At 40.1% G+C, this 21,498-nt stretch overlaps 1 protein-coding gene across 5 annotated transcripts in view; it reads left to right on the forward strand.

The window, feature by feature from the left end:
• DOCK11 (dedicator of cytokinesis 11) overlaps positions 1-21,498 on the forward strand; it is a 180,606-nt gene that overhangs the window by 57,103 nt on the left and 102,005 nt on the right. For 3 of the 5 annotated variants that reach the window (XM_070604660.1, XM_070604663.1, XM_070604664.1), the window contains exons 7-14: positions 2,761-2,895; positions 5,115-5,292; positions 5,679-5,758; positions 7,028-7,111; positions 10,562-10,702; positions 11,900-12,112; positions 17,351-17,473; positions 18,948-19,030. In XM_070604660.1, coding sequence (XP_070460761.1) covers positions 2,761-2,895; positions 5,115-5,292; positions 5,679-5,758; positions 7,028-7,111; positions 10,562-10,702; positions 11,900-12,112; positions 17,351-17,473; positions 18,948-19,030 — 1,037 coding nt within the window. The remainder of the gene's footprint in view (positions 1-2,760; positions 2,896-5,114; positions 5,293-5,678; positions 5,759-7,027; positions 7,112-10,561; positions 10,703-11,899; positions 12,113-17,350; positions 17,474-18,947; positions 19,031-21,498) is intronic. The other 2 variants (XM_070604665.1, XM_070604666.1) reach the window with 1 other exon arrangement.

Consider the following 21,498-nt stretch of genomic DNA (forward strand, 5'->3'; position numbering starts at 1 on the left):
CTCACTGCTGGTGAGCAGGGGTGCTGGATGAGAATCAAGATCGTCTGTCAGGCATCTGCGCTCTCCCCAGATTCATGAGCTCCCTACCTCCGTGTCACATTTAGACATAATTGCAAACTTACAGGAAGTGATTTACTGTAATTTCAGATCCCTTTCCATCTCTATTCTAATGATGTGCTCTGCTAATACTGGAAGTGGGGGCTGCCACAAAACATCTTAGCTTGGTGAGGCAGCTGTACATGAAAAAAATTTCACAGACTATAATTTGACTCTGTGCTGCAAATGTTTTGCTCTTTTTCTCTGCCTCTGTCCCTCTCTTTGTTGCTGGCTGTGGACTCTGCAAGTAAAGTCTACAGACTGTACCACGGAGTCTATAGTCTTTGAATTTTAGATTTGATCATAGTGCAGATTCTAATCTTGTAACTTTTTCATTTCAATTAATTTTTGTCTGGAAAATGTATTTTAACTTTTTTCATACATGATTGTTGTAATAACTTTTAAAAAGTGGTGTTTTGTTCTTTTGAAATGAGCTCAGTATGTGATTTTGGTCTTCTGGTCCCATCTTTTTTTTCTTTTAAAGATTTTATTTTTCCTTTTGCTCCCCAAAGCCCCCTGGTACATAGTTGTGTATTTTTAGTTGTGGGTCCTTCCACTTGTGGCATGTGGGACACCGCCTCAGCATGGCCTGATGAGCGGTGCCATGTCCGTGTCCGGGATCCAAACCAGTGAAACCCTGGGCCGCCAAAGCAGAATGCGCGAACTTAACCACTCAGCCACGGGGCTGGCCCCTGGTCCCATCATTTTAATAACGGATATGAACCATTATCATGAAAATAAACAAAGATATAGATATATAATCACCATTATGATCAGCATTTTCCTTGTCTATGAATATAGATTTCTTCAGTCATAGCTCTAATAACCTTAAATGTGGGTGAATCAAATATGAGAGTATATCTCGTATACACATATGAGAATGTATCTGTACATTCTCATATTATGAGGTCACACACACGCTCAGACACACGCTCACTCACTCTTTCTGTACCTTCATATCCTAATGCAGTAACGTTTACTTGATTGGCATTGAAAAACAAAGTGATATTTTCTGCTTGCTCTCCTTTCTGTTGATCGCACATAGCCCACTTGGCCACTCCCTGAAATGGAAGCTGTGGCATTTACCAGTCTAACCTGTTAGGGTGTTCCTCACACTGATATATTTATGTCACTCATTCCAAAATCAATGATATTTAAACAAGTCAAAAATAACTACAAGCATATTATTTCTTTTTACTGGTTTTCCTAAAAAGAAATGCCCCTTCACGTGTTTCTATATTTTGCTTACTCATGCTATGGAGAAATGAATTGTTGGTATTTCAGATACTTTGCCGGAAGTTAAATAGTTTTCAAGAAGAATCTTGCCAAATAAATACTCTTTCCATAATTAAAGTTCTTAAAATAGTCAGATATCATACTGGATAATCAGATGGGTGATTGAAAATGGCAAGCTTAAATGTTGACGCCAACTTCTGTCAGTAAGACAAGATGCATAGGAATGCATTTCCTCAATAATCACCAAGACTCTCTTTCCTAGTCTCTCTTGCCATTCTCACCCTGAAATGATTTTAGATCCATCATCCTGGGGAATTTGACTGTAACACATGCTTGACACAACTTGCAGTTTGTGGCTTATTCTGAGAAGCATAGATTCATCAGAGAACTCTGAATCCCCTTTTTCCACCTCCTTCATCAGATCTAAGACTCTTTTTCTAAAAATTATTTTATTGAGGTCATATTGCTTTATAACATTGTGTAAATTTCAGGTGTACGTTATTATATTTCAGCTTCTGTATAAACTGCATCATTTTCACCACCAACAGTCTGGTTTTTATCCGTCACCATATATATGTGTCCCTTTACCCCTTTCACCCTCCCCCACTTCCTTCCCCGCTGATAACCACAAATCTGTTCTCTTTATCTATGTGTTTGTTTGTTGTACTTCCACATCTGAGTGAAATCGCACAGTTTGTCTTTCTCTGCCAAGACTCTCTTTAGGGGAGAGAAGAGGGGCAGCATGAACAAGTCAAGCTGTCTTCCTCCTTTTCCCTGTTCTTGGGGGTTTCACTGTGAATTGTAGCAACAGGTTATTCCTTAACTGTTCTGAGTCCCTAATTTCAAACGGATGGCACAATCCTATTGGACCTGTCGACTCAAATCTCAGCATGAGGGCACTCAACAACAACTGGTAGGCAACTAATGACTCTCAGCGTTTGCCTGTGAGTGTATTATAAGTTGGACTTTCAAAAGCAAGGACACTGGAACAGCACAGATGAGTGCAGTAAGATGTGCAGGTGAAATGTAAATATATGCTAAAGGAGTATGTGTCTGTCTGTATATATATTTTTATATTTATACATGGATTTATGGTGATGTGAATGAAATTATAAGAATCTAGTCATGGTTTGCATTCAAATGGGAAAAGGATGCTATAGTGAAATGATAGTGACTCAGATACGAAAATGCTTTATAAACTTCAACTTCTCTAGATATTTGATTAACTGAGAGTAAGTCACTTGACTTAAAATTCTCCATCTTAAAACAATGAAGATAATTGTAATTCCTAATGGCTTTTCAGAGTTGTCTGAAGATTGTCCAGATATAATGCCTGTGGCAAGCTCTTCAAGGTTTTTTAGTTCCAAGAAGCTGTTTAAATGCAATGTATATGTAACAAATGTGTCATTGCTGGGTTTTCCCCCATAGGTATTCAAGAGACGGTATTTTTACTTAACTCAACTTCCTGATGGTTCATATATTCTCAATTCCTATAAAGATGAGAAAAATTCGAAAGAATCTAAAGGTTGCATCTACTTGGACGCCTGCATTGACGTTGTTCAGGTAGGGCCGTAGAGCTAACCTTTCTGTCTCTTTCTCGAAGAGGATATTGATCGACTATTAAGAATCTCAGCATTTTTTTGTCTTGGTTAATGGCATCTCCATCCACCAAAACATTCATTAACTTCAGTGTCCTTTTGAGTGCCCCACTCTCACTCTGTGCCAGTATTCGAGTGTTTACCCAGTCCTTTGGAGACAAGAGTGTCTCTTGAATCTCTTACCTTCTTTCCATTCTCACTGCCCTTCTTCTGGTTCTCCCTTTTATCATCTCGTGGCCAGAGTCACGCTTTCTTGCCTTCTGATTTGTTTTCCTGCTCCAGTGCATCTTCCTGAGACAGACGGGGTCCTTCACTTGCCTACTCAGAACCTTTTGGCTCCTGTTTTATCGTCTTGCGGAGTGAGACCTAAAGCTCTTCCCATGGCATTTCAGGCCCACAGTGATTTGGCCTTACCCTGCTTTCTAACCCCATCCCCTCTGCGTCCTCTCATACATTCTGTGCTCTAGTCACGCCAAACTCAGTGCTCCAGAGGTTCGCATGTGTGTGGCTTTCTTACGTTTGTTTCTTTGCTTGGTGTATACTTTTCCCTTCTCGTTCCTATTTGAATGCTATCTTTTAAGACTCGGCTCAAATGGCACTTCTACCATGAAATGTTTTCTGTTTCCTTCCTCAACCTCATGCACTAAGTGGAATTAAGCTCCACCTCTCGTGTGCTACCACTACTTTTCCCTCCATCATATGACTGAATCATAATCTAATTTGTGGTTAATTCTGCACACTCCTTTTTGGAGTACAGGGACCATATCTTATTCATGTCTGTGTCCCTTGTACTAATTAGCAGTGTTGTGCACACAATAGGGGCTTAATAAATGTTTGCTGATTTGAATAACTGAAGAAGCATGGACAAAGACTGGATGGGAAACAGAGGGTAGAGAGAGAATCTAAATAGGAAGTCGATTGACCAAGAGATAGGAGCCATTACTATAGAGCCAGGGCAGCATGGTCGACCAGAAGGAGCACTGGGCTGGTTAGGAGGCAGGAGATGCCCGTTAAATGCCCTCACCTACCTGAATCCTAATTTTCAAAACTGTAAAGTGGGATTAATGTCTTCTTACCAAACGAGATTGTCATGAAGATCAAAGGAAAAAACGCTTTTAAAAACATGAAGATCTATGTGAATAGAGGTGCCTTCTTTTTTTATATATGTAATAGCTTTTTTATCCAACTGGCAGAAGAGGCACGCACAGTTCCCAGATTTTCTCAATTAGCTCTAGACCGGATTGACCTTTCTTTAGAGCGTTCCCGGGCTCTGCTTTCCCCATCTATTTATGATTCCCCCCCTTCCCAAATATTTTCAAATATATAAATCTTTATGACTTGCTACAGCAGTTTAATTTCATCCTTTACTGTCCTTTGAAGATGAGAAGGAGGAACTTTCGTGGTTCCTTCTTGAATAATGACCATGCAGTGGAAAATTATTGATTCATGAGCCTTTCTTGAAATGAACGCTGAGCTATTTGGGAGGGAGAGGACGGTGCTATCTTTCTTTTCATGACAGAGGAGGTGGTAATATGAAAGAATACGTCATCATATTTGAGGATGAATTTGAAGTTTTACAAAAGTTTCCTTGTGTGCTAGTGTTCAGCATAGGCTGTTTCCATGTTTTTTACTGGGAGCCACAATTTAATGTGAACCAACTACAGTCTTCTTTTATGCTACTGTGATGCATTTCATCTTATGCATGGTAACGTGAATCAGGTATCAATATTGTGTTTGATGGTGTGATATAAAGCAGGTCCCAGATTTATTTCAGGTCATATTTAAGCCTCTTTTTAAGGGCTGATTTTGAAAACCTGTAAATATGCAAGGAAAACTTTAAGCAAAATGGGAATAGTAAAACATCCGCTTATTTTTATGGTGCCAGTTTGATTATCTAAATGTGAAGGATGTCAAAAGGCCTTAAGTGATAATACTCAACAAGTAGTATTTTATGCCACCTTTGTGCATATACCACTGTGCTCAGTACTAAGGGTAACAAAAAAGATGTTTGACATGGTCATTCATTGTGTCGGAGTTATAAATTCTTGTTGGTAGAGGCAATTGTTTCGTGAAAGTATTGATGTACATATGTGCTAAGCTGAGGTAAAAATAAATAAACTAATGAAATCTAATATTAAAAGGGCAACTAAATTAACTGAACACATGCTTTTTTATTTCCTCTAGTGCCCCAAAATGCGGCGTCATGCTTTTGAACTCAAGATGTTAGATAAGTATAGCCATTATCTGGCTGCCGAAACTGAGCAGGAAATGGAAGAATGGTTGATAACTTTGAAAAAGATTATTCAGATCAATACTGACAGTTTAGTGCAAGAGAAAAAGGAGACGGTAGAAACAGCACAAGGTCAGAATTTTTAAATGATTCATTACTGAGGTAAAGCCCTTGTCTTTAATCCATGGGGATGTCCTTTGTGTAGGGTGAATATAGAACTCTTAACCTTGAAGGTTGACCTACTTCATTAAAAGTGACTATGGAGGCTGATAGATATTTTTAAGAGTTGATGCTGCGCTGACTCTGACACATGAAATATAACCAGACTAAAACGGATAGGGAATTCATGGCAGATTTTCAAAAGTCCATTAAAGTTTTCCCTATGCTTTCATAATCAAAATTCTTTGCAATAAATCTAGTAGGAGAGGATGGGGTGGGAGAGATAGTTAGGGTATTCCTCTTAGGTGATTAGTAATGGTCTGCATGGTTTGGAACATCTGCTTTTAATGAATTTGCAGATGATGAAACTAGCAGCCAAGGAAAAGCTGAGAACATCATGGCCAGTTTGGAAAGGAGCATGCATCCGGAACTGATGAAGGTACATCTTTCTTATGGCAACTTGCCTTCAACTGAGACAATGCAGGATTAGCTGTTAAAGTTGTAATGCTGGATTCCATTTGGCAGTGTCACTTCTAAGTTAAGAACCATAGCAAATTAGTGAAACAGGTAGAGATTGTAAAAGGAAAGTTATACTCTTAAAGTTGGACCTGTAAGTGCCAACTAACAGTTTGGAAAATCTTGTGGGGTTTTTCCTAGGTGCCAGGAAGTACTTCTAGGTTCTTGTGAGTGTATTAATTTTGTCTGCTCCTTCTTATTCAGTTTAATTGCTGCACTTCATTCGTAAAGAAATACTCTTCATTCAAGGGGTTATTGATGCAGATTGAACATGATATTTGATCTAATGATTTGTGTATGTTAATTTCATATGAAAATCATATTTTCTATATGTAAATATGTAGGTATATGAATAATTTCATCAGGTAAAGATTTGACGAACAGACATCATTTGTGTTAATTACTCTGCTCTTTGGAGTTTGAAAGGGGACACTTTTGAGAGAGAGAGTAGAAGGTGATTATCAGACCTGTCTTAGTAGGTTACATATTTTACTCTGTGGACCCTATACTATAAAAGATTAGAAGGTTATGACCCATTTATTCATTTAAATCCTGTCAAACCTACTTATATTTTTACTTTATTATTCTTCCTGGACTACTAAGTTATACAAGTTTAGAAGTTACTTTTTTTCTCTTTGAAATTTACCTTTCTATTAAGCTCCTAAGCTAGTTTCCAGAATTTAGGAACACATTCATGTCCCCTGATCTTGGCTTTCTATGATGTTGTAGATTTTAATGTATCCCCTCTGAATCTTTGTCATTCCAGACTGTACAGCCCGTTATGTTTTTCCTAAAGTGACAGAATCAGAATTGTATACAATATTCCATGGCTAGCACCATGGATATGTAAAAGATAGTGTTTTCTTCCTTGTTTATTTCTCTTTTGCATCCAAAGTCTCTTGGATTCGTTTTTTATACCACTATGCGTTGAACAATATTCTTGATGTTATGAGAGGCACATAGAAAGTCTAGGAACCTGATCTATGGCTTATTGTGGGTCACAGTGACAGTGACTCTGCCAAGCAAGCATTCTTTATCCACCTTAAGTAGATGGAAATGGAGAATGGTATATTTTTGAAGCTGTGTCAGATTGCTGTCTTCACATAAACTATATATTTGAATGGTATTTAGTACTGTTTTGAAGGAAATAAAATAATGTTTGGTGTGTATATATATATTTTTTAATTTTTAGTATGGAAGAGAAACTGAACAGCTAAACAAACTCAGTAGAGGAGATGGAAGACAGAATCTCTTTTCTTTTGATTCGGAAGTTCAGGTACTAATGATATATTTCTTTACATAGCCCTGGAATTGTTGCTTATTTGGGTAAACAGCATTTATGAAAGGAAACGTTGACATCACTGATTTTTGCACCACTGGGCAATATCAGTTGCTTTACCTTTGTCTTGTTCGCTTTGCACAGGTGGCTTAACAACTAACTTCACTTGAGGACTGTCATGTCTGCAAATAATTTGGGACTCAATATGTGTTTTATTTCTCAGTTCTCTATATTCTTTTCACTTCATCTCACTCACTCCTCAAAATGGGTAAATTAAATAACCCTTAAAGATGATTTCAGTGCTCTTTTAGCTCATCAAATACAATTGTGATCTAGTATCAGCGAATATCTGCAGTATCAAGAACGCCAGGTCATCTGAGACTTGTGATTTATTCTCCACTGTTGGCGCAGGCCTGTAGAACCGGGATCATTTTCACATCTGGCTTAATCCCCCTTTAAATGGAAAGTGGTTCAGGGAAGTACAGGTTTGTGTCCATATATGTGTTCACCTCTTTCATGAGAGATAGGTAGGCACTTTTTGTACGAAGATATATGCAGTTAATATTTAATTCCATGATATTTTCTAATTGAATTGCTGATTGGTTTAAGTGGAAAACTTCTACCATATACAAGTATGACAAATATTTTTCCTAAGGAACATATTTCACAAGAAAATGAAATTATTTGTGGGAAGATGATTATTTTTGGTTTTCTTTTCACTTTTTCTATGTGAGATTTCTAATTAAATCTTTGGGATTTTTTTGAAATAGAAATGTATGCATTACAGGAGCATTACAGTTTTTTTCTCAGTGAAAATAGACCATGAAAATATACAATAAAATGGGGGAAGACTGATTTTGTTTCTTTTTGCTTTTTGCTTCATACGATTTTCTAAATAAAATTTTTTAGTGTGAAATGGAAGAAGTTTATAGTCTACAAACAATGCAGGAATTTTTCCTTAGTAAAAATGCCACACAAGAAAATGAAATTACTTGGAGAAAATTTGTTTTCAGTGTTTCATCTCCCTTTTTTTCCGTAGTGGTATTTATATTGCTTGTGTGAGTCAAATGATTTTAAAAAAGTGTAGCAGGCCTCAGGAAGGTTAGTTCTAAGATATTCATTCAGAAATGTACTTGTTCCAAGCATGTCTGAACCTTTGATTACACCCCCGAAAGATCGGGTTCTAATTGGACACGTCAGGCTCTTTCATTGTATACAAAGAAGCCAATTGACTGTGGTTGAAACCCAATCCAGTATCTTAAAAAAATTTGTGGTGTAGTGTTTTTGTGGTCATGGAACTGAACTGATTTTATGTTTGAGTTTAACAGTGAGCTACAGTGAGAGAGAAATTCACAGTTGTGATGAAACTTTAAGGACAAAAAATGGAATTTAATGTTGGTTATGGAAGGCAGTCTCACCACAGAGAAATTCATGTTGTATGTATCAAGTACCTTTTCTAGGTGAAGTGCCATCCTGTGTCAGCCTTTTCTTTTGGCCTCAGTTTGGTGTTTAGAGACAGGTTTTCTACCACTGACCTTAGAGAATAAAGACACACTGACTGACCGAAGGGGATGGCTCCAACTTTGAACTACTGGGGAAGGCCGTATGTTCCAACGTTTGCACTTGCAGGCCTCAGAAAGGAAAGGATTTGGGGGCTGGGGTGGTTTAGTCCAGTTTCTCTTCGCATTCCGCTGTCTGAGCAAGATAGAAAGGAGAGCAGATAAATGGGCGGAAATTAGAATTGATCTCCATGGCAATGACTTGCCTCTGCTGGCTCCACAGAGAGATAAGTGTTCGAGAGGGAGCTGTCTAGTCCCACACATTTGTATTCCTTTTGTAGATAAAAAGACTCAGGGGGGAAAAATTGTGCTTTCAGGGACGAATATTATATTCTAGGCCCTTTTAAGGAGGATTTTGTCAGTGATTCAGGCTAGGTCAGAATAGCTATAATTATCTAAGACTCTTCAGGCACAATACCTGTTTTGGCTTGAATTACTTGGGCAATTGAGAAAACTTCTTGCGTTTCTTGGCTTGCGTTTTCCATGTTGGCAGTGTACTCTGCTCAGATTCCCCAGTCACTTCCCGCCTGCCATATCTTTGGTCGTAAAGTATTGTAAGTTGTCTGTCCCACAATGTATACACTTTTCCTCCCATTCGTGAGCAGAACGTAAGTCTGTTGAGACATTCAGAACGAACGGAAGATGAACTTCGTTCGCCTGAGCCCTGTGAGCTGTGGAGGAGGATTCTGTGAATTGCCTTGACGAGGGGCAGATTCCTCCCCTGCTAAGAGGAATTCCTTGACTCTTAATATCTTTTTCAAAACTTTTTTTCTATTTTGAAATACCAATAATTTGTAAAAATATATCTCTGTGGCAGCCAGGGTACATCCCCCAGCTCTGTTAGAAGCTGAGCTCAGTGTTTATCAGTTTCCTAAGCAGACGCCTCTCCCTCTGTTCATCATTTAAATGTAGGTGGTCCCCAGGGCTCCAGCCTTGTCCTCCTTCCCGCCCTAGTTACCACTGACTCCCAAATCCAGCTCTCCAACCCAGACCTCTCCTATTTTTCCAAGCACTTACTAACATCCCCACAAACCCAGCACGTCCCAAACTGAACTCATCATCTCTACTCACACTTCCCCCATATCTGCTATTCACTTTCATTTTACAGCTAAGTTCGTAACATCACAATCTACTGAATCTTTCAAGTTAAGAGACCATTGTGTTATTCTTGATGCTTCCCGTATCTGTTCATGTCGATTTTGCCTCCTGCACAGCTCATGAAAGAAACAAAATTCTTACCATCCTGCAACATATATTTCATGGGGAAGACAGACAATAAACAACTAAGTAAATATAAAAAAGTAATGTTAGAAAGCAAAATCAAGGAAAGAGAGTATAGTTTGTCAGAGAACATGCAGTTTTATGTAGGGAGTTAAGGAAGGTCTCTCTGTGGAAATGCCAATTGATCAGAACCTTCAATGAAATGAAAGAGTAAGCCAGGCATCTGTCTGCAGGAAGAGGATTCTTGACAGAACAGCAAGTGCAAAGGCCCTGAGGTGGGAGGGTACTTGGTGTGCTGGAGAAATAACTAAGGAGGCTGGTGTGACTAGAACAGAGAGTTGGTTGGGGGGGGAGGCAAGAACAGTGGAGATGAGGTCAGAGGAGTCGGGGGAGGTAGGGAGTTGTGTCATATAGGGCTTTGTAGGCCATGGTATAGACTTGTGACTTTCCCATTGCCGTCAATCAGAGTTTCATCATCTCCCTCCAGAATTTCTCTATCAGTGTTTGAAGAGCTCTACAAAGGCTTGTTGAATGAAAAAATGAAAAGGGTTCAAATGAATAATGGACAGAGAGAACTGTTGGATTCTGCAATTTTTACTTATAGATCTATATTAATATGAATCCTATATATATTTTTTGGAAATGATTCCTGCTATCTGTTTTGTAGAGGTTGGACTTTTCAGGAATTGAACCTGATATAAAGCCATTTGAGGAAAAGTGCAATAAACGTTTCCTGGTAAATTGCCATGATTTAACTTTCAATATCTTGAGTCAAGTTGGCGACAATGCAAAAGGACCACCCACAAATGTATGTATGACTTTTCCTTCTACCTCCCTTAAACCAGTGCATTAAGGAAATGCTTTTCCTTTTTATCGCTGAGAACTAATTTACAGGATGGAAATTCCATTGCTACATGTTATGATAACTTGGACATGGAAGAATTTCATACATGTATTTCTTTTGCCAAAATGTGAATATGTTTTCATCTTGAGAGGATTCATGAAAGTCTTACCTCTTTAAAGTAGCAGATAGAGTAGGCTCTTGACATTTAAGAGGGACAGGTCCCCAGAACCTGGACAATCCTCAAATTTGTGAATTCTACCAGAGAATATGACTTCTGTGAAATTGGCTCACAGCAATGAGTAAGGAGCAGGAAAGCCGTGCAGGGCTACAGACGCTGTGCACTCAGCTAGCCGCACTCATTACTCTCAGAGAGTGAATTCATTTTCTTCTGCACAGAGAATTCTAATTATTAGCTGTCACGGATCATTTGAGTTGCTCAGAAATACTTGAAACTATAAACGTAAAATCACCCAAGAGACTGCATTTTATGTTCATCTTTATTTTTGGAGTCTGGTTTTGTCTTTTAAAAATATCCACAGTGATGATTTATTCTGTTACAAAGTAGCTGAAATGCACTAGCAGACTTTCTTTGTGTAAAGGGTTAATTTTTATGCCATCTGGCATGAAATTTCTCTTTGTGACCAGCTTTCAAATGCCATCTGTAGAGAGGAATCATGTCTTCCAAAACTGCTGATGGGGCAAAGCTTTTGTCAAGTAATTTGATGTTGACTGATATTAGCTCATCTGAAATGTGTAATCCAGTAAGCTGTAACATAACAAAAGGGAAGATTTATTTCTATTTTATCATATTGGCATTATTTTTAGGTAATTTCAGTAAACCTGTAAGAAGTAAATTTTATTCATAGAACAATGGATGTTCTTTAAATGTGGCTTCTGATTTCTACTCATCATTTAAAAAAACTGTAACTTGTGAAATTATTTATACCTGACAAAAGTTAAAATTTGATAGTCTGTTATTTTTTAGAATGCTTTCTTATATGCAAATGAGCCACGATGCAATTTTACCTAAATGTTGAACTCAGAAAGGAACTGTAATGACAGAAGCTTGAGGAATAAAAACAATTATTTTATAATTTGTGTCCCTCCTCCACCCCACCTAAAAAAGTCTTCGTTTAAAAGTATAATTGTTTTCATTCCCAGGTTGAACCCTTTTTTATCAATCTTGCCTTGTTTGATGTGAAGAATAATTGTAAGATTTCAGCTGACTTCCACGTAGACCTGAATCCCCCATCTGTCCGTGAAATGCTGTGGGGCGCTTCAACCCACCTGGCTGGGGATGGGAACCTAAAAGGCTCTTCGCCTGAGTCTTTCGTTCATGGAATTGCTGAATCTCAGTTACGCTACATAAAGCAGGTAAAGCATGATCTTTTAGCCTTGGTAGCACATTCAGAATAAGAAACAAGGTCTATGTTTAGGTGTTTTTCTGGTGACTAAAGTTGAAGGGAAAAAATGGATACCAGCAAATATGCTAGTAAAATATTAGCAAAGTGACATTTTCAATGGGACCGTGATGTGAGTCTCAAAGGAAGTATTTTGTGAGATGGAATGCAAATAACACAGATGGACACAGACACGCCCCCATGCCCATGCGCACACTCTGGAGCAACGCAATAGGTGCCTGAAAGACTTGTTTCTTTGAAGAAAAAGTGACCTGAAAATAACCCCCCATCCCTAATTGCCATTTCTATTATAAGTAGGTAGTTTTAATGGAGCATAAAGGCTCTTTATACAAGGAGTTCTGGTTGAAAAGCAGTGGGAAGGAACTTCTTGTGTCACAGCTGTAATGCTCCTCTCGTCTGTTCTGTCTGGTGCAAAGAATCCCGTTTAGCAGGAGCCTGACGGTTCCCTGGCATTTGACCTCTAACCAGACTGGAGGCCATACGAGTTAGGCAGAGTAGAATTGATGTCTGCCTTCCTTACTCTTGCAACTGACAGGAAACTAGAGCGCGGCATGGAATTAAAGTGGGAAGAGGCGTAAGAACAAAGCAGTTCACGTTGTAAGGAGGTTTATTTTTCCCAAAGTAAAAGTGTTCCTTTTTTTCCTCATTATAAAGATAAATACATTGTAGAAAATTCGAACAATGCAAAAAATATAAAGAAGAAAGTAAAAATCACCACCCATAGACTATAACTATTAACATTTTGTCGAACATCTTTCTAGACATCTCTGTTGTGTGTATATAAACAGATACATGTTATGTATACTCTTATGCAAACTGTGTCATATTCATACTGTTTTGTACCTGCTGTATTCATTTAACCTCATGTTTATTATCCTATATCAATATCTCTGGATCTGTCACATTCTTATTAAAGGCTAATATGATACTCCATTGATTTAGCTGATTAGGATATTTCTAATTTTTGGATATCATAAGTAAGGCTGCATCGAACATCCTTGTGCACACATGTTAGCTCATTTGTTGAATTATTTCCTTAGAATAAATTCCAAGCATTGGAGTTTTCAAGGTTAAAGATTATGCTCATTGATACAGATTGCCAAGTGGTAGGGGAAGACTTTACGTGTGTTGTCACTGTCCTCTTTGGGCTGTGGGTCTGTGGGTCTTAGCTTTTCCTTAAGTTGCCCCTTGTTCCCTTCCAGCTCCTTAGTTTGTTACTCAGACTATAGTTGTCACATATGTGAACGTTCCACTACAACAGCCTATGCATCTAAGAGAGAGATTGAGCAAGTATAGTATTATAAATATTTGAGAACCTGCTATTGAATTACATGTTTAAAATTTCCCACAAAATATCAAGTCCTTTGAAGCCAATGATGTATTTACTGTATTATTTCAGTGTATTCAGCTGTGTATCCAATGCAAGAAGTTTAAATTGTGATTTCAGGTGTCGTCCGACTTGTAATTTAGGTCGGGAAGAAAATCAACATTTTTTTTGAGTAGCTCCAGATACTCACAATTTCCCATTGGTATCTCATGTAATCATCGTAGTTATGTGAAATTGTCTAATTATTACCGTTTTGTCGATGAGGAACCCGCGGATCGGGGAGGTTAAGGAAGCTACCCACCATTATATAGCCAGTAGTGCTGGACACGGGATTTGAACCTAGGTCTCTTTGAAAGAACTCAGTCAACAATATTAGGCAGAATGGAATTAAGTGCTGAAGTATCTAACACAATGGTAGGAGAAGAGTTTGGAATGTGAGGAGGGGTCAGCGGTTGGGAATTAACTTAGATGACCACTCAGAAGATCTGGCACTTAAGAGAGGCCTCAGAGGAGTAGATGAGAGCTGGAAAGGGGAGAACAATGGGCAGTGGCCTCAAAGGGCGTGATCGTTTTGCACCCTTTTTCAAATCAACTAAAGATAGCAGGAAGTGGGCATTTACTTCAAATGGTCGAACATTTAATTTTGAATAAGTGTTTTTCTCAACTTCCTCCCGTTTAGGACCAGGAAGCGGTGCTATGTAGGAGAGAGACTGAATGTAGCAGATGTGAACACTAATCTCAGCTCGTCAATTTTTTGGCAATAACAATGACAATTTAAGCACTTATTATTGCCATTGTATTTCTCTAGGGACTTTTATCTGTATGAGGTCACTTAATTCTCACAACACTCAAGTAAAATAGGTAGATACTGGGACCCATTTTATATATGTGGAAACTGAGGCACAGAGTGGTCAAGTGGTTTCTCCAAGGTCGGAGAGCTAATGAGATGAGGAACAGGACCTGCACCTGGGTCTAGCAGGCTCCAAAGCCCGGCTTTTTACCCCTATGCTGTACTGCTTCCTAGTCACCCTCGAGAGAGGGAACCAGCTGAGTTCCCCAGCGTTCCTGGAAAGGGCTATCCGGCGGCCCGGTCCCTTCCAGCAAGGCTGTGCAAGCGGCGGCATTCTCTATAGGGAGAGGCCGCTCCCAGGGCTTGGTGGACTGTGGGTGTTTTGGGGTCATTCTAGGCCCTGCCCGTCCACTCCTTGGACTCCTTCTCTCCAGTGGCTTCATGAGGAGCAACAGGGTGACCACAGGAAAAGGAAAAAGTTGGGCCCATCGAGTAGTTTTGCTTCCCTGACACCAAACAGCCACTGTGACCAGTCACTACACTATTGGCTGCCTGGCAGTTCCTTCCCAGATGTCCTGACAGAGCTCATTGCCCCATGTCCTCCAAGGTCAGACCTTGGAGGGGGTTGTCGGGGAGCTGCTGACTCTTGGGAGTCTGCTTCCCTGTGGCTCTGGGCGCTGCCTGCGGCGGGGTAGCAGTTGTTGGGCTGGTGAGAGGGTGCAGAGCCCCACCACCACCATCACATGTCCTGCCATGCCCTAGGTGGCTATGTAAGTGCTGGGAATGGGGATGGGGGGATCTGACCCGTTCTTTAGAGAGAGGAGGCAGTGAAGTGAGTAAGAGTCATCTTTGCGGGGAGGCATTCACCTCCGTGCCTCCTTGGTGGGAAAGGAGGCTTGGGCCAGTGGCTTTGTTCTAAAGGGCCAAACTCCCAGTCCACTTTGGATTCCTGGGTGTTCTCTGGCTACCCTTCTGTGTTCTGAGGACAGAACAAGGGCTAGAAGCTGATGGGACAAAAGGCAAAACAGCCCTAGAGACAATCCCACTACACTGGAATCCCTGGTCAGTTAAAACATGATCATCTCTGTGCCTCAGCATCCTTGTCTGTAAACTGGAGGTGACGATAGTACCTGCATCCGGGGGCTGCTGTAAGGCTCCGCCCGGGTGTGCCATACCCAGAAAGCACTTGGCCCTGTCCCAGGCCCACCGAGCATGCTCAGTATGACGTGACTGCAAGTAGGAGCAGCAGTAACGGTGATCACAGATAGACATGTGAAAGCAGCTTGCTCTTAATCAATTGTCAAATTGTTTAAAATTATAATCATGACTGGCATCAGTGTGGGGAAACGCCCAGAGTACTAGGAATAGGGAACAGTAGATGCTCAGTGAACGTCTGCTATAGCAATAGCAATAATCAGTATTACTATCCTCATGCAGCCTCATCACATGAGATGTTGGATTCATGGGCCTCAACGCTGAGAGGCAGGACAGCGTGGGCTGTGTAGTCTGGAAGCCCTGGCAGCAGTCTTCTTCAACCACTTACATGCTACCTAAACCTCTCTAAGCCTCAATGTCTTAATCAGTAAAATGTGTGTATCATAGTGCCTGCATTCAAAGGTTTTTTGAAGACTGAGATAATGCACGAAAATCACCTAGCACAGTTATAGTTATGTGACAGTCAGTGAGCATGAGATTGCACTCCAGGTTCCCTGCTCAGCATACCTTCTGCAGGGGCAGCTCAGGCAGTCTGCCAGCCGCATCTCCCAGCTTGAGCAGCATGCTCCTGGCAGTGCCACATATCAAGTTCTGTGGCCTTGAGTTTCTTTGGGCCACTCTAGGAATAACCAGGTACCTAATGTGCTTTATTTCATTTAATCCGTGCAAGAAGTTTATGAAATAGCTATTACTATCATCATCCTCATTTCACAGGTGAGAAATCAGAGTCGTAGAGAGGACATGACCTATGTAAACCCATAAATGGTGGAGCCAGAATTTGAACCCAGAAAATTGGCCTCCCGAGCAGTTTTTAAGCACGTTGTTCCATGCTTGCTGCTTGGGAATTCAAATGTCAATCAGGCGTTCCTTGGGATCCTTGCAAGTCGGTGGACTTGGTAAGGATTTTTAGCATCTTACACTCAGTTTTCTCTTCTGCCCTGTCTACCTCCGAGGGCTCTATCTGGCACCGATGAGATAATGTGTCTGAAATGCTTTGAAACCTGGAATGCACTGTCTTATCGCAGTTGGTAATATACCAAGTAGAAAAATAAAACTTGGTAGAGTCCCAGTGACGGATTTTTCCACTTGAATTCATTTGTGTGGGGCTCCTTTAAACAACAGACCTAACCAACTAGGAGGCTCTTGAAAGATATTCTATTCGGAAGGAGCTGAACTGGATGGGGGATGACGTGGTTGTTCCGCATGCATTCAGAGAGAACTCATGCAACCTTGGCTCCGTGCACATTAGTACCCTGAAATAAAGCATATGGGAACAAAACAAGTTTGGGGTCCTCTGTTCCCTACCTTTATCCTTATTGAAAGCACCAGGGCTCTTTAACTGCAACAAAGGAATGTTCTCTGTAGGGCGATTTAGTTTTTGTTACACAAAACAATGAAGTATTTTGTTCCTCTTAGCTGCAATTAGTATTAATTGTGAGTGAATTGCTTTGCAGTTTCATGCAGCTACAGTTAAAAATGCATATCCAATTCTTCTTGAGAAATGCACACTATTTTAGCACATGCCAAATAAACCAAACAATATGCACTGTATTAATTAGATCTAAGAATGCGCCTTGCAGACACAACCAAACACAAGACGCTAAGGAGCGATGGTGACACCTGCACTTTGGGGATTAAAAGATGTGAAGTTGGTGACAAAATAGAAAATCCATTTTGAAAGGAGCGTCAGGAGCTTTGAAAACTGTATGAAAGGAAATGCTGTCTATTTCCAGGGTCCTGGACATGCTGCCATGTTGAATATCAGCATTCTATGCTAAACACACTACTAGGAATCATTAACCAAATAACTGCGTGTATGAGGTTACATTACAAAGTCTGATGGAAGTAATTTTTTCCAGGGCATTTTCTCAGTGACAAATCCACATCCTGAAATGTTTCTAGTTGCAAGAATTGAAAAGGTACTCCAGGGAAACATTGCGCACTGTGCAGAGCCCTACATCAAAAATTCAGACCCCGCAAAGGTATTTGTAGGAATTGTTTGTGAACGCTTCAACTTAATGTGGAATTTACCTTTTCCTGATATTTTAAATGGTATTGTTAATTAAGCCTCAAAAAAAACCCCTTATTCTCTCAGCGTGCAGTATGTTCTGAAAATATTGTATACTATGTGAGTAAGCATGCTAAAGCTTGAACATGACTTTTTTCCCTTTTCATTTATGTTCTGTTTACATGACAATCTGGTTTCTGCTTGCTTGTCAAAATAAGAGCTAAAGGCTTTTAGGCAACACCTGTTCATTGAGACCGTATTGTTGGCAAAAGCTACTGTTTTTCACTCGCAGCCGTACATACAGCGCTAGAATGTCAGAGCTGGGGGGGTGAAGTTGATCCAGTCCTCTGGTTCCCAAATGCCAGTCTGTACTCAAATTCACTCCTGTGTGTGATGAAATGAGAGAAGTGAGACAGAGAGAGTGAGTGATTCATGAAGCTAAATGTAGCAATTTGGAGGGCTGTCCTTTATTTTGAGATTTTTGCCCTTCCTACTTTTTAAATGTTACACCTATCTTTCATGAAATGTAGGCATATTACATGATAGGGATTGTTTTTCATGTTAAATGTCTTTAAAGGGCAACAGTGAAAGTCGGCAACCCTTATAATCATCCAAATTTCTGGATCATGAAATCCAAACTTTTGGAAATTATTGACCTAATCCTATCCTCTCATTTTATAAATGAGAAAACTGCTACCCAGAGAGGGGAAGCGTTTGTGGCACAGTTCATTAGCTGCGCTCCCGCTGCTGAGTATTTATGAAGAGTCAATTTGTTGTATGTGGCATTTAGTGCTGTATCCAAGTAGTGCTTATTAAGTGGAAGATGCTGAGGAGACACGTGACTAATTTGTGGGGGGGAAAAAGTCTCAACAATGTAGATAAAAGCCTTTAGCATTCTGTATCCCTAGGGATAAGCATCCAGCCAGCGTTTCACAGCACGTTTAGGCTCTGTAGGCAGTTAATCTCCGTTGTCATCTCCCAGCGCCTGTGCAAACAGCAGCTCCTGCCCTCGCTAAACTGATTGCATTGACTCTCCATCACCTGGCTTTTGTCTTGGGAGGAAAAAGGTCATCTGTATCCAGAGCAAACTTCTCCAAAGAATGAGAAGTGTCTGCCTGCTCATGTGTGAAATGGAATACACATTAAAACTGCTTAAAATTTTCTCAGTAGAGAGCTTTGGTGCAAAACGTGCCGTACATCTGTTTTGTCTGTCTTCTGATATCTTGATGAAGACTCTGTTAATGAGAAAACACAAAACCTTTAAGAAATACTTTGGTCTTGGGAAGTGGGTAGCTGATGTATGTTGTGTTTTATTTGAAGCTATTTCTCTCTATATTGTTTTAATAGATTTTGGTGTTTTATATCACTACGTTGGGGAAATTATTTTTCTGGGTGAGTCCCTGGTAGTTGGAAGAAATGTGAGCCTATCTTCTTCTTTCTGACCTTAGACGGCCCAGAAGGTGCACAGGACGGCTAAGCAGGTGTGTAGTCGCCTTGGACAATACCGAATGCCCTTTGCTTGGGCTGCCAGGTTTGTACAAATATAATCCTGACCCTTCTATTCACGCTTGTATGTGAAGTTGATGGCTCTTGTCCTTGCCAGCAGCATTCAGCAGTCTGTTTCTCACAAGCCAGTTATATCTTGGGACACCTGGGATGTGTCTTAGTTGGCACTGCTATAACAAATTACCGTAGACCGGGTGGCTTAAACCACAAATATTTATTTCTCAGAATTCTTGAGGCTAGAAGTCCAAGATCAGGGTGCCAGCATGGTTGGGTTCTGGTGAGGACTCTCTTCCAGGTTGCAGACCACTGACTTTTCCTTGTCTCCTCACATAATGGAAAGAAGGCCGGTTAGTTCTCTGACCTTTTGTGAGGGTGCTCATCCCATTCATGAGGGCTCCACCCTCCTGACCTAACCACCTCCCAAAGACCCCGCCTACTAATATTGTCACCTTGGGGGTTAGGTTTCAACATATGAACTTTGGGTGGGGGACACAAACATTCAGTCGATAACAGGATATAAGAATTCTTTCTCTTAGAGTTTGCTGTGCATTAAAGACTCTTTTATTTCTTCACATGTCTTGCTTCAGGGAAATTTTCTTTGGCTTGGGTTCCTGATCTGACTGACACCCCTTAATCTTATTATCTTTTAAAGGAGAGCTTATATGCTAAAGTGGTGGAACTTTTTTCCAGAAAGCCAGAAATTGTAGTGAATTCTGTACAATATGCCCACTCTTTCAGAGTTGCCTGGGTTTATGCTTTGAAAAAGTATCATGGATTAATTCTGGAAAACATACTAAAAATCAGAAGGCAAAGAAGGCAGTTGTTAAGTGCAAGTGTGTCACTAATTAATAGATTTTCTTGCTTCCTGATGACCAATTCAGCAAACCCTTCATGGGTAGTGTATTTGGGAGCATGTTATCTATACCACATATCTTATGGTAGGTTACATGAGTTTTTTCCCAAATCTTGCAAGTCTACATACAGTGCTGACTTAAAATGTGTCTCTTGCTTAGGTCCCCTTTGAAGTACAGGTTCACTGGCTTGTTTGTGGTACAGCCTGTACAGCTCACTGGAACTTCTGGGGAAAGGGCACCGTGTTCTGAATAATTCAATCAATTATGTTCCATGGGTGCTGGGGAATAGCATAAGGGTAGGAGATTCTGAGTTAATTAACCCTTCTGTCACTATTTATAATCACTTCACTTTTTGGAAGGTCTCAAAATGCATTGTATGTTGGTAGATGAAAGGGCACATTGTCCTTGTTTTGCAGACTGGTGAAAAATGATAGCCAAGCTTAGGTGAAATGCAAAGAGTAACGGAGGTTGGTATATTTAGGCATTATGGAAGGTGAAATATGGCTTGTAAATATAAGCATCCTTAGTGATGCTCCAGCCTGGAAAGTCAATTACTGCTGTTGCTGCTGCTGTTATTATTATTTATAGTTACCAAGTGCTGACTCTGTACAAGGCAGTGGTCTAGGTGGTTAATGTGTACTTTCTTAAGAGGTGGGTACTATTTTCCCCATCTAGCACAGAAGTAAAAAAAAAAAAAAAAATCCTTGTCCAAATTCACACAGCATGTGGGCGAACAGAGATCAGAACCCACAGCACCTGGCTTCAGAGCCTCCCTAGGCCACTGCGCACGCGACCTCCCCATCGGGCCACAGCAATAGGGGCTTGCTGCTGTTTTGCCAGTAGAAAAATTAATTTTAAAATCTTCAAAGTTAGAAGCTTTGATCCTTAGTTCTTGTGAGGAATTATGCTATTTTTTTCCTTCCTGAATTGTTTTGGTCGTCAGCGGTAACAGGAACTCAACTCTAAAGGCTTGGCTGGGGTACTTAAAAGATGTATAAACCCCTGTTTACTGAAAATAAAGGAGGTATGCTTAGAAGTAGGAACAATGCTTAATGCCTATAACCACATCTTCAGAGGCTCTGCCAGGGGGATTCTGTTTCTGGCTGTAGCTGCTTCCAGTGTCTTGGGTACTTATACATTACTTCCATTTTAGCAGTAAAATAGCTGCTTAAAGTTGGGACAAGGGGGGGGGGAGGGAATAATTCAAATTCATATTGGAAAGTTTACATACATATTGTGAACTCTCTATATAAATTGATCTTAAAGATCTGATTTAATTTTTATGAACTTTATTGAAATATACTTTACCTTCGATTAAAATGCACACATTTTATATGTCCAACTTGATGAATTTTCGTGATTGTATACAGTCACGTAACTACCACCTAGCCAAGATAGAGAACACGTCTCTCACTCCAGAAAGTTTCCTTACATCCCTGTCCAGTTGGCATCCCATCCCCACCTGGGCAATCACGAATCTGATTGTTGTCACGATAGATGACATATCTGTTCTAGACCTTCATGTAAATGGAATCGTGCAGTATCTTCTCTTGCATTTGGTTTCTTGTGCTCAGCCTCTTTCTGAGTTTCATCCATATTATGTATATATGAGTTGTTCATTTTGAGTTCTGTGTTCCAT

This window comes from Equus przewalskii, chromosome X (assembly GCF_037783145.1).
Source record: "Equus przewalskii isolate Varuska chromosome X, EquPr2, whole genome shotgun sequence".
Lineage (NCBI taxonomy): Eukaryota > Metazoa > Chordata > Mammalia > Perissodactyla > Equidae > Equus > Equus przewalskii.